Below are 14,219 nucleotides of genomic sequence, written 5' to 3'. Positions count from 1 at the left end.
AGATTGCCTATAACAAAGAACACAGCCAATAATGAGGAAATGCTCAGTTACAGTGTCTGCTGAGTGCATACAATTTCTCTGTCACTTACATGCTTTTTCCAAAAAGCAATCCATTTAGCTTCTCCTGGGAATGCTCTCATAGCACTGCTTCCAGACTCAGTGGCTCTCAGGAAGGCTCACTTGTGTTTTGCCCACATCATGATGATCCAAAACAGTGCAGCTCCTTCATCTGCTTCGCTGTTCCTCTGAGAGTATCATTTACAAGCTCACCCACCAGGCTACTTTCAAGTGGCAGTAAGCATGTTACTACGTAGTTCTTATAACACAGTCTCTACCTTATAATTAAACTCCTTTTTCTGCTTGCCTTGCCCAAAGAAATATTTTGTAATATGTAGGTATTTATCTTGGGGAGCAAGGTGTGCAAATCCCCATTTGCACAAGTACTTTTTTGTCAAATACTTTTGTTGAATTGGCTTTCCTAACTATTAAATATGAATCTTATTTAATACACAAAAAATAGGCAGAACTGGAAAATATGCATTTTTTCCAAGGCAGAACTTCTTCATAAATTTTGTTTTAATCTTTCACTGCTTGCTTCTCCTGAGGATGACTTGGTGAATTTCATCTCTAAACTCCTACAGCTTGGTTGTTTGATTATTTAAGTAATCCATAATAAAGTAGATGAAAAAATCCTTCTTCCCATCAGTGTGCATCTTTTGCTGCTTCATTCTTTGTGACAAGTGTCCTAGAGTATTTATCTCTGTTCTAACAATGGGAAATTATTTTTTCTTCCTAAGCTTTTGTTACACATTCTCCAGGACAACCCACCTATATATATTCCACCAGCCTTAATCTACATTAGAGATGCTTTTGGTAGTATGTTTGGGGTCTACATCTGCACATTCCAAAGTACTTTCATTGGGTGTTAGGCATTTTCAACAGCTCACTGGGGCATTTGAATTCAAGATAGAATTATTAAGTAATCATCTGACAATTCTTCTGGCAGCAAAAAGCGACGGCTTAAATTACCTATGGGTACCTTTGAAAACTTTCATGATTCTGGCACTTCGCCTAGAAACTTCAGAAACTAAATATCTTCATCTGGATTCCATTCATGAGTAATCCTTTCCTGATTCACCATGCATCCTGCAAGTGCTGAATTGAATATTTTAATGCAGAGCTCTGGGGAGAGGTTGTAGAAGGGAGCGCAACGCAATAAATTTAGAATTGCATACCTGTCCTAGAGTTCTAGACAAAGACAATAAAGTCACTGTAACTTAAATCAACATAGCAACATAGTACCAAAGCTTTGATAGTTCAGCAGCTAAATAGAAATCTGTGACCAGCACAAATAGCCAAGTAGCAAATACTGTTCTCTCGAGACTCTGAGGAGCTGTGAATTGTTACCCAAGACATTCTGAAGATGTTTTCTCGGGCATAAGGAAAAACACCCAGAATAATGACACACAACATTAGTTCTTTAAACTCTAATTTTCTATTACACGTAAAATTCTTCCTATATTGAAGAGGAAATAATGAGTCAGAAGAGGTCCTCATGGTCCTTTAACAGGGACATTGCTGTCTATTATGACTGGTCACCTTATTTACTAATTACTCCACTATTCAAATTAGGGCAGTATTATAATACATGCCTTGTTCATTCTATTTAAAATTTCCCTTTGTTCTCGAAGAACAGGTTAGATTTAGGTTTTAATTGGTTTTCATGCCCTCATGAGACTTAAAAAGGGGGCCACAAATCAGCCCAGATATGTTCCTACTCTTAAAGAAGGGTCGGCTGATTCGACAATCGGTTTGCTTTTCATAGACTTGTTTCTCGTGGATATCTCTGAAACGAGTTTAGCTGCCTCAGCAAGTGAAGAACGACCCTGGGAAAGAGACACAATTATGCTTGTTGGAAGGAAACCATGGGAGCAAGAGATAAAACAGTAGAACACAGGATAAGATGCCGGAATGTTGTAGTTTTGTGCACCCAGATGTCTGTTAGCAGTTAAACCCTGACCTTTTAGATAAGCAAGTTGCTAATCATGTGTAAGCTATTTCTGTGTAACAACAGAAAAGTACTGAAGCTTAACTATAGGCTGCTGTGTCAGCCATCTAGAGGGTATAAAAGCTTGCTTAGCTTTTAATAAAGTTGTCTTCGATTCACCAGTTGGAGTCCATGCCTCTTAATGCACCACAAATGGCGCCCAATGTGGGGCAATGAAACGACTAGCTGTCGATCCAGTGGCATAGCTCGGCTGAACTTTGAGACGGACACTGCAACGAAGCGTTACCTTTACAATTACCTCTCGCAGGACGAAGGTAAGCAGCTGAGAACTATGGGGATGAATTTAACAAAAGAGCAAAAGAATGTTTTAGAAGTTTTTTGTAAGATTTTGAAGGAACATGGGAAGAAGATGGATAATGAGGAGTTACAACGAATCCTTATTTGGGCTTCTAAAAATGATCCCTCTATAAACAGCCATAATATTTATGATCCCGAAATCTGGGACAAAGTTGGGGTCAGACTCTGGGACTGTGCCACTAGAAATGATAAAATCGCGGCCGGTTTGCTACCCTCTTGGCGGATCATTTTCGAGACCTTAAAGGCGCATGTTGGTTCTCGGGCAGAAGAGGGAGAAGAAAAGCCCACGCCACCGTCAGCCCCCCCCACTGCCGACCCCCCCTTCTACAGACTGTGTTGTGAGACCGCGAGTAAATTCGCACAAGGGTGTTTCTGCGATTTTATCTCCTAATAATCCTGATGATGATCCGGATGATCCATTTGATCCGGGGCGAATTGACCCTGAAAAGGAGCCTGACTTGTATCCCCCAGACCCTCACGATAAATGGGCAGCAGTAAGACAGGAGGCAAAGCAGGCGGGGGATGTGGATATCTTGATAGCCTTCCCGGTAATATATGCTCCTGAGCAAGAACAACGTTGGGAGGGTCTTTCTTATAAACTCATAAAAGACCTCAGGCGTACGGTAACTGATCATGGACTTGGCGCTCCATATACCACTCATTTGATACAGTCTCTTTGTGATACTTCTGTTTTTACCCCACGTGATTTCAAAACCATGTTTCGGCTTATTATGACTGACATGCAATATACTATGTGGGAATCAAAAATGAGACAGCTCGCTAGAACTCAAGCTGCAGAAAATCTGGCGCTGGGTCAGCAAAACCCTTTGCGAGGCATTGATGTGAATATATTAATGGGGGAGGGTGATCAAAGCACAACTGCAGCTCAAGCTAGAATTCCTCCCGAAGGTTTACAGCAGGTCAAAAAACTTGCGCTCCGCGCTCTTAAAAGTGTTGCAGAAGCTGGAAAGCAAAGACAACCTTTTGTTTGTATAAAGCAAGAACCAGGGAAGACATTTATGAAATTTTTTGATAGACTTAATGATGCATTACAGAAACAAGTCGAGAATGAAGCTGCTCGGGACTATATTTTAAAGCAATTTACAATTGAAAATGCTAACCCAGACTGTCAAAAGGTTTTACGACCTTTGAAAAACCCTAGCATTGATGATATGATTTCTGCATGTATGAATATAAGCTCCAGACAGCATGAATTGTGTTTACTCGCTGAAGCATTTGCGGCAATGACAGTAAAGTTGCAACAATGCTATTCCTGTGGTCAATATGGGCATTTTCGAAAAAATTGCCCCAAAGCAAATACAAATAAGGGTGGAGCGCCGGGTATTTGTCCACGCTGTCATAAAGGACGACATTACGCCAATCAATGTCGATCCAAATTTGACAAAAACGGTCAGCTGCTGACTTTGCTGGGAAAGCCCAGGCAGAGCGCGAGGAAGGGTCGTGCTATGACAACAAGTCACCCCTCGGAGTGTCCCCCTCAAGGAGCTGCCGCCGCTTATGCACCAGCACCGCCGGCAGCGCCCGAGTGGACTTGGCCACCTCAGCAGAAACAAGAATTAGTGACACCTCAGTTGTGCTAATTCCAACTGGCACCTATGGACCTTTAGGTCACGGAATGGCGGCATTATTAATCAGGCGATCTTCCACAACATTAAGAGGGCTTTTTGTATTACCCGGAATTATTGATGCCGATTACGAAGGCGAAATTAAAATAATGGCATGGACTCCGGTGCCGCTGTGTACCATACCCGCGGGAAGTAAAATCGCGCAATTAGTTTATTTTTCGCCCCAGACACCAAATGCAAGCCAAGTTGTGCGAGGCACGGGCTGTTTTGGATCTACACAGATGCCTGAAATTTATTGGACTCAACAATTGACGATGAGTCGACCGCAGTTATGTACTCTACAAGCAGGAGGAACGAGACTTGCCATACGAGGAATTATAGACAGCGGCGCAGATGTTACAGTCATCCCTGCATCTCTGTGGCCTGATATTTGGCCTCTAATGGACGCTCACGCCTCCCCATCGGGAATCAGTGGGCAGACATCACCCAAACAAAGCCAACTACTCATTAATATCATTGGGCCAGAAGGCAGAACAGCCACGATAAGACCTTTTGTGTTGCCTGGATCCGTTACCCTTTGGGGAAGGGACTGTCTAAGCCAATGGGGCATGCAACTAAGCACGGATTTTTCTTAGGGGCCACTGTTCAGCAGCAGCAGGTCCCACCAATGATTTGGAAAACTGATACACCAGTGTGGGTAGAGCAGTGGCCCCTCCCAAAAGAAAAGCTGCTGCAACTGCACAAACTAGTAAATGAACAGCTGGAAGCTGGCCGTATCATCCCTACCACAAGTCTATGGAACACACCAGTTTTTGTGAGCTGAAAGAAGAAAAATTCTTGGAGGTTATTACATGACCTGAGAAAAGTAAATGAAGTCATCGAAGACATGGGAGCCTTGCAGCCCGGACTCCCCTCCCCAACAACGATACCACAAACGTGGTTTCTTATAGTGATTGACTTAAAGGACTGTTTTTTCACTATACCACTTGCATCTCAGGATGAACCACGATTTGCGTTCTCAGTCCCGTCTGTCAACGCCGCAGAACCGCATAAAAGATACCACTGGACAGTGTTACCCCAAGGCATGAAAAATAGTCCCACACTATGTCAGCAATTTGTTGCGGCCGTTTTAAGTCCAATAAGAAAGAATTTTGAGGGTGTTTTTATATATCACTACATGGATGATATTTTAATAGCGGCACAAACAAAAGAGCAGGCACGAGAAGTTCAGCAACAAATTATGCAAGCAGCCCTAAACGCAGGACTCAAAATTGCAAAAGACAAAATACAGGAAACACCACCTTGGCAGTATTTAGGCTGGAAAATTTCAGATCAACTTGTTCAACCATTATGCAAGCAGCCCTAAACGCAGGACTCAAAATTGCAAAAGACAAAATACAGGAAACACCACCTTGGCAGTATTTAGGCTGGAAAATTTCAGATCAACTTGTTCAACCACAACGAATAACCTTACAAACAGACATTAAAACTTTGAATGATCTCCAGAAATTGCTGGGGACCATAAACTGGTTCCGTCCTCTTCTGGGAATTTCTACAGAAGAACTACACCCACTTTTTAAACTTTTAGAAGGAGATACGGATTTAACATCTCCCAGGAAACTCACTCCCCCAGCAGAAGCTGCTCTCAACAAAGCAGTAGAAAAATTGACCAATCAGGCCGCCAACAGGCGAAAACTAAATTATCCAATTAGTCTTTTTGGTTTTTACTCTACTTTTCAACCTTATGGCTTATTAACACAATGGATTCCACAGGATATAAATCCATTGATTGTTATAGAATGGATTTTTCTACCCCATAACTTTGGAAGGACAGTTACCACGGCTATTGAGATGATAGCCCTGGTCATTTAAAAGGGGAGGGAGCGTTTAATGACTTTGGACGGTACAGAACCGGACAAGATCTATTTACCCCTTGATCCAAAACAATTGACCTTTTTAACTCACCAATCCTTTGCTTTTCAGTGCGCTTTGGCGGATTATACAGGACAGATAAGTATTCACTTTCCAGGACACAAAATAATACAATCTTTAAACTTACTTTCACTATTGCCTACCTCACAAATGGCTATTACGCCCATAACTAATGCCCTTACTGTATTCACTGATGGGTCTGGAAAAACGGGACAAGCTGTGATTGTTTGGCGAAATGAAACAGGTCAATGGGATAGTGACATACATGTGGTCACGGGTTCACCACAAATAGCTGAACTGTTTGCGGTAGTCCGTGTCTTCAAAAAATGGCCTATTCCAATTAACATAATAACAGACTCTGCTTATGTTGCAGGTCTTGTTTCCAGACTTGAATACTCATTTTTAAAAGAAATACCAAATGAAAGGCTATTTGCACTTCTCTGGGAACTTAAATGGCTTCTTGATAGAAGAACACAGCCATACTTTATCCAACATGTTTGTTCACATACCTCTCTGCCAAGACCTAACAGCGAGGGAAATAATGAAGCAGACCATCTTACAGGCGCTGCAGTATTACCAGATCATTTTGCACAAACCCGTCTGTCTCATGACTTTTATTATCAAAACGCAAAAGCCTTGCAAAGGTCATTTCAATTAACACAAGACCAAGCTAGACAAATTGTGCAATCATGCCCTGATTGTCAGCATGTTTTACCTACACCCTCAGTTGGAATTAATCCACAAGGATTGTCCTCACTTGAAATTTGGCAGACAGACGTTACTCAAATACCAGAATTTGGTAGATTTAAACATGTCCATGTGTCAATTGATACCTTTTCTTCCTGCCTTTATGCCTCAGTACACAGGCGAAAAATCTAAAGATATGTGTCGACACTTTGCAACCTTGGGAGTTCCAAAACCCATAAAAACAGATAATGGCCCAGGCTATATAGCGCACAAAACACAGATGTTTTTCCAGCAATGGGGAATAAAACATGTTACGGGCATTCCTCACTCACCCACAGGACAGGCAATTATTGAACGAACACACAGTACTCTTAAAACAATGCTACAAAAACAAAAAAGGGGGAGCCAAGAGTTATCCCCACAAGAACGAGTAGCAAAAGCCTGTTATGTTTTGAATCTTTTAAATCAATGGACAGAGAATGGGCCTCCTATACAACGACATTTTAACTCACAAACCCATCCTGAAATCAATAATAAAGCTTTAGTGATGGTAAAAAATTTACAAACAAATCAATGGGAAGGACCTTTCCCTCTAATAACATGGGGTAGAGGATATGCTTGTGTCTCCACAGGTTCCGGCCCAAGATGGGTGCCTGCACGGTGGATCAAGCCATCTGTGTCACAACCACCATTATCCCTACCTGATGATAACTGCATCAGTAGTATGGATACCGCCTCAACCCAAGACAAACATTTGGGTGACCTTGGCAAACAAAACAGGACAAGATACGCTGTGTTTGTCGACTGCTTCTCCAGAGAATCCTTTTACAACCTGTTTGCTGGGTCAACCCATAGAAGTGAATCAGTGACCCATCCCACAAGCTCAACAAAGTGCGATACCTTTTGATCAAACTATGGTTGATAACTGGGATGGTTAGGTCTCATACCTGCCAGCTAGCGAACGAGAACCACAAGAATTAGATTTGTTAGGTGCTGTAAAAGTGGATTATTTTTTATATTTAATTATACAGGAAAAAAATCAATCAATGAGTCAATGACTAAATGCAACAATAGGAGCTTTTAGAAATGCTAGCTTATGGTGTAATTATACTAGTAGAATTGTATCAAGATCTAACAATCACCCACTCAAATTACCTCCAGGATTGTTTTTAATTTGTGGAGACCATGCATGGCCTGGAATTCCGTCATATGCAAAAGGAGGGCCCTGTAACATAGATGGATTAAGCCTATTAATGCCTAATACATCCATGATCATTACTCACAAATTGAGGAAAGTAAAACACCAAAAAAGAGCCACACATGCCTTTACTTCTGATTGTAAGGATGATACGGAATTTTGGAGTCCTAGTGAAATTATAGCAGCATCTGTGTTAACACCTGGAATTGCTACAGCTCAGGCACTGTCTACTTTAAATTAACTTGGCTGTTGGTTAGCAAAACAAACTAATGCAACCTCCCTGGCTTTGAGTGGACTATCATTAGATGTTGATTCAATTAGACACGCGATGCTTCAGAATAGAGCAACCATAGATTTTTTACTGCTAGCACAAGGTCATGGTTGTCAAGATTTTGATGGACTCTTGTTGCATGAACTTGTCTGACCATTCAGAATCTATTCACAAGAGTACTGATGTTTTACGTGATCAAGTACACAACAAAGTGATGGATTTAATATCTTTGAAAGTCTTTTTACAGGAATGTCGGCATGACTACGTGGACTGTTACAAATGGGATTAGGATGTTTAATTATTTTTGTTTGCATTTTGATTTGTGTACCGTGTTTGTTAAGATGTGTACAAAGTTTGATAGATCGAGCTTTGAAACAAGCTTTTTTTATAAATACAGAACGGGGAGATGTGGATATCTCTGAAACGAGTTTAGCTGCCTCAGCAAGTGAAGAACGACCCTGGGAAAGAGACACAATTATGCTTGTTGGAAGGAAACCATGGGAGCAAAACAGTAGAACACAAGACAAGATGCCGGAATGTTGTAGTTTTGTGCACCCAGATGTCTGTTAGCAGTTAAACCCTGACCTTTTAGATAAGCAAGTTGCTAATCATGTGTAAGCTATTTCTGTGTAACAACAGAAAAGTACTGAAGCTTAACTATAGGCTGCTGTGTCAGCCATCTAGAGGGTATAAAAGCTTGCTTAGCTTTTAATAAAGTTGTCTTCGATTCACCACAGTCAGAGTCCATGCCTCTTAATGCACCACAGTTTCTTGTGCGCCTTCTCCAATTACTCATACAACTTCTTCCCACACAAAGGTATATTTAAAAGCAACACAAACGCTTAATAAAGAACAAAGTAATAAAGATAAAGTTAACAGCTGAGACCTATTTTGCCATACAACACAGTTGGCACACACCTTCTAGTAAAACCTATCTCTTTACTTGCAAAAAATTAAAGTGTTTTTTTTCTTTTGTTAGGACTACATATCCTCAAAAATCAGGCCATTTATTTTGGTGAGCAGACCAGTTTTACAGATAGCTGAGAACTATGCCAGCGAATGGGAAGGAATGAACAATGTAACTATCCAGCCTTTTTTTATCCCTCCCCACCCCCCCCCACCCCCCCCCCCCCCCGACTCTATTCAGCAGTTGGGAGTGCACTACAACCCTTCACTGACCTTGGTACAGTTTTTCTGGCTGTGTTCTCCCCTGCACAGCAAAAACCCGGACCTGAAGCTGAAATCTTCCAGTACCTGCCTCTGTATGGCTATTTGCAGGGAGCGCAGCAAACTTAGGTCACACAGAACTCATTATTTCATCTCTTCCTCATTTTTTAGGTCACACTGATTTCAATTTCAGCCTTATAAGAAGTCTTGTTTTCTTCTTTCTATGTTGCTAGAATTTTATTTTCTTTGTGTAGTCCTTTCTACCTGGAATCCTACTTCCAGCATACAAAAAAGGTATATAAGTTTGCTACCTAACTTCAAACCACATGAGGTAAACAACACTAATAGGATAACATGCACTGACTTCTTCAAAAAACTAACAAAGAAGTATTTATGCCAAGGACCTTGAATGCATTAAAAGCATTTTGAGTTCTAGTCTCTGTGATATTCTTTCACTAGAAATTCAAAAACAAACTAAATGCTAAACATCTTTCTAATACAGGAAGCTTAAATTTCCTGTTTGCAGTGGATGCAAACCACTACGTATTTTTAAATTCTCTTTTAGCTTTTTTTTTAAATAAAGAAAACGTGGAAATTTTTTTTTGCTTAAGCATATCACAAATAGAAGCATGTATGGACTACAATAGAGGCATTATTATTAATTTAGCAAAATCCTAACTTTCATGAGTCAGTGTGTACGTATACCTATACTGATCACAAGTCAAATACTGTTCTATGATCTCTGGACAGATTAAACAAAAAAATTACAATTCTAGTATCAACTGCATTAGGACTCCAGAAGCAACAGCAACAAAACAGTCAAAAGCTTTCAAAGGTTTCTTAAACTTTTTTCTTTTCCAAAAATGTTAAGTCTACAGTCTGCTCCAAATTATGCTTACCCAGGATTACAAAGCCTGGGACAGAAGAAACCATTGTGATAAAAATGACCCCAACCAACCGTTTACCTGCAAGGGTCAAGCAAATCTTCCAAGTGACATAACATCCAAGTTGTTACCTAAACAGATGTGAAGTTAGATTTAACTTAACAGAAAAGTAAGTCTCTACCTGATACAATAGTTCAGACTCTGGGAATGGATAATGAGTACTCAGCAATATTGACAAACTTGTAATAACCGGAAGTTAAAATATTTCCTGTGAGATGTGTTGTTCTATTCTTAAAATAGGTATTTCCAAAAAACTCTAGAGATGGGGAGCTTTCTCTAACAGAAGATACCATTCCAGTGATGGAGCAACAGGAAAAAGAAAGTATTTTTCCCTTTTGTGCTGCCTAGGACAGAAGATAGCAGCTAGTAGGGTAATCTTACATGTAAAAAGGTAATATAAACCCTAAAACAAACTCTTCTAAAATTCAGTTCCCCACTCCCATCTCTAAGACATGGGTTACCTCATTAAGTTCTGCTGCCTTTGATGGGAAGAAGATGGTCAACCACAAAGGCTGACTATCATCTAAGGATTATTCCCCCAAATTCAGAACGGCAGAGAGACCTACTTCCATAGCTGTGGCTGGGGTATTTTTGGAAGTCCATTTAAAGTAGATTATATGCATTGTAATATGCACAGAACAACCGCTACTGAACTTCTAGAGTATTTAGTGCCACTCCTACCATCAGAGACACATGAAAGGGTGGCATAGGAGCACCAAATTTTTTTTTCTTGACTATCTGAACTTCGCTATATTCTGGTATTTGAGAATGCCTGTAATTTCACCACATGGTTGAAAAGCCATTAATCATTTAATATACTGAAGCATAAGAGTCTAGTAGTTTACTATTATTTTCAGCTAGCCTTCCATATTTTTGCTAAGCCATGAGCGGCTGAGCCACAGGAGCTAAACATGCAGTCTTGTCATAACTGCTATACATGAACTTCTGCTGAACCCACTTCTGGGGCTAAGAGCCTCTGTGCTACAAAATGAATGCTATACAACTAGATACATGCAAATAGGATAAAAGCAACATATTCCATACTGAATGATGCTATTAGGTTTAATGCCAAACTAGAAGTTAGCATAGAAGAATAAATCCATTTAGAATCTTCATTACAATTTTCTCTCATTCTAGCCTCAAAAGATACACCTTATTCTGCATTTGATAGCAGAGACACCATTAGGCAGACAAGGTTCTTGTGGATCTGCGTGGTAGTAGAAGACACACTTAAGTTTTTAAAAATTGATAAATCAGTTTGTTAAAATAAATGCTCAAGCTACTTTACCCATTTTCATAGCTTTCTGAAATATTCATTGCATTTTCATCTTGTAATTTTTTCATAAGAGTCTCTCCACTGTTAGGCATGCTGACAAACCCTCTCAAGCTGGTCACAAATATGCTAAAGAACTGTGCGGGTCAAGCATAAATAAGCTACTTGGACAACTGAAGAAACCAACAGTAACTGGTTATTTGTTTAAAAAAAAACAACACATAATACAAGAGGAGGAGACTACAGCTACAAAAGCTACTTCTTTCCGATTTTAACATGCTTGAAATGTCGCACTGCCTGTGAGCTGCTTACTGTTAAACTTTCCTTTTAATTCAGTTTTCTTTAATTATCCATGAGAAGAATTTTAATGAGTCTACAATGCTTTAAGATGCAAATCTTTTCTTTTCCAATGAATTCATTCATAGAAGTTGAAGCAATTCTAATTTTATTAACTCTAGTTTCAAAAAGGAACATTCAGTGAAGTTATTTTCTTAAAGAAAATGCAGATTAATTACATTAGGAAATGCCTTCAAGTCAATTATACCTATAAAACCCAGTACTTCAACAGCCAAGCACCTCCTCCAGCATCACAACTACACCAGCACTTAATCAACTTCACCAAACTAGGCCTACCATATACTGTAGCAGTTTCTATACATGACTAAACAAATTACTTCCCAGGATGTAAGAAAGTCTCATTCAGCTACTTAGGTTACTTCTATACTAGTAAACAAAAAAAGATCCAGAGAATGGCTCAAGCCACCCACTGCGAGCACCTTCCATGGGATGGTTTTGGTCTGCACAAACTGGCATTTCCCTAACCCCAGGGATAACCCAGGGCAGGGGCTGTTACTGGGAGATGAAGTTAATGACTACCCTGTCTGGAGGAGGAAGAGAAGGATGCAAGCTGTGCCAGGCCATTTGCCTTCAGAGCCAGAGAACATGATCTAGAATGTTTTATTTAGTGGTACAAAGCCATAGTGATTAGGAAAACATAAGACTAGTAAACATCTAACTTTATAGAAAGATATGACTTTTATTCCAGAGCATCTTGCACCACATCCAAATACCTAATGGTAGATAATGCAATTTGAAATGAAAGGAAAAGAAAGAAAACTTCGCATTGGGATTCTAAGGGGTCTATTCTCACACCAGAAACTTGCTTTGAAAATAACTGAACACAGAACAGGGGATATTTCAATGGTAAAAATGTGTCATCTTACGCAGCAAAAATTCATTTTTTGTCAGGATTGATTTAGTTCCTTCATTTTAGGGTAACTCTCCAAATTCCCACTTTGTTCTGATGATTCTTTGCAGAAAGCCACTAGGTATCTTCCACAGGCTTGCAACTAGCTTTCCAGAAATACCATAAAATAAAACCAGGATTAAACTCTGTTGCAAGAAATCTCATTCTTTTTTCTTCTTCTGGTCATCTAAAACATTTTACATTCTATGTTATATGCAGAAATCCAACTAGACAACCACTAATTACCTTGCTTGGATTGCATCTTGGGTTGAGTGGCTAGGTAACAGAACGGTCTCATGGAAGGAAAACAGCTGTTAATTCTCTAAAACTTGTACTTTCAGCAAATAAACAGAAAACCTCAAATATACATCTCTTCTATACATACTGTGTTTGGAAAGGATTTTTTTGTTCTGCTTTTCATATAATCTTCCTTAAACTAACTAATGGTTAGAAAATTATTTTGATGCAATCAAGGATTCTCTGATGCTAAATCACTCCCCGGTAACAAAAGTGACAAAAGGGCAATTTATCAGGGGTGACTGGTGGAGAAGAGTTGCTTTTGGACTGTTTGACTGTAACAGAAAACTCACATGACTGATAAATTGTAGGTTTCCTGCAATTGTCAGCTACAAACAGTCCTGTCATTTTAACAATAGGTTTATGAACATCATGCTGTAAGAAATAGTTCTACGCAGCATCTGCCTTTGTAGTTCTGGTACAACATTTCTAGGTACTCTTCAAGTTTCAAGTAATAAATCCTAACAAATAGGGCTAGCAACGTACATAGAGTTGAGTAAGGAATGATCTTTACCTTTAAACAATTTCTACATGCTGCAGTTTACATGGTGCTATGGTCATTTTCTTTCATGCCTATATCTAGCCGCATGCAACTTCCACAAGACTGCACTAGACTCAGACTGAATTTTTGCAGTGGGATGGGCTGCTTTCTCCCGCTACAGGTTAAGATTTCTCAGTATTGACAGGCTTACAAAGCTATGGAGGAAATTAAGAGGCAAATAAAGCTCACATACTGTTCACATCCTTTGCTCTGCAATTATGATAGGTATCTTTCTGGAATTAGTGACTGATACTTAGAGTTAAAGTTTGTCACTACAAACTTGCACTGTCACAAGATCCCAAGCAGAAATATTACAGAGGCCAAAACAAAGCGATGTTGTTACTAAGGTCAGTAACCAACAGAACCACAATGTGCCCATCAGCCTCAGCGTGGGTGGAATGTACAGCACCCCTTCATGTTTGGGACAGGATGTTTCCTCCCCCATTTCTTTACTTGTAAGGCAAGAATGTTTATGTTTTGCCATAAAACTTGCATTTAAAACGAATGAAGGAGTATACTAATTCTGGATGCTCCTTGCTGTTCATCCCAATTAGTTTAAGCAGGTTGTTGATTAATGTAACAAAACAACTCTGTGCGATTGGCCTTTTTTTTTTTTAAATTGTGTAACAAACATCTTAGTGTAAAACAATGCTTTTTGGTACAAGCATGTTGTTCAACTGGTAGGCCTATTGTTATTCCAGACCCTCAGCAC

General features: G+C 39.8%; 1 protein-coding gene and 1 long non-coding RNA gene across 9 annotated transcripts in view; both read right to left on the bottom strand.

The window, feature by feature from the left end:
• ACSBG1 (acyl-CoA synthetase bubblegum family member 1) overlaps window positions 1–14,219 on the bottom strand; it is a 54,267-nt gene that overhangs the window by 35,064 nt on the left and 4,984 nt on the right. For 3 of the 8 annotated variants that reach the window (XR_005932527.1, XM_030016115.2, XM_041123917.1), the window contains exon 1: window positions 11,439–11,889. The exons of 3 other annotated variants lie outside the window; for them this stretch is intronic. Coding sequence is in view for 3 of the 5 variants with exons in the window: in XM_030016115.2 (XP_029871975.1) it covers window positions 11,439–11,518 (80 nt within the window). In the remaining 2 variants the exon portion in view is untranslated. Of the gene's footprint in view, window positions 1–1,029; window positions 1,333–11,438; window positions 11,890–12,717; window positions 13,906–14,219 lie in introns of those variants that run through there. 2 more of the 8 variants (XM_030016120.2, XM_041123918.1) reach the window with 2 other exon arrangements.
• LOC121233348 lies at window positions 7,320–8,525 on the bottom strand. Its single transcript, XR_005932528.1, has 3 exons — window positions 8,440–8,525; window positions 8,032–8,034; window positions 7,320–7,409 (listed from the first exon to the last, which is right to left on the bottom strand). It is a non-coding gene; the product is annotated as an uncharacterized LOC121233348 (long non-coding RNA).

The sequence above is a fragment of the Aquila chrysaetos genome, chromosome 5, assembly GCF_900496995.4.
Source record: "Aquila chrysaetos chrysaetos chromosome 5, bAquChr1.4, whole genome shotgun sequence".
Taxonomy (NCBI): Eukaryota; Metazoa; Chordata; class Aves; order Accipitriformes; family Accipitridae; genus Aquila; species Aquila chrysaetos.
This window is presented reverse-complemented; position numbering and strand designations above follow the sequence as displayed.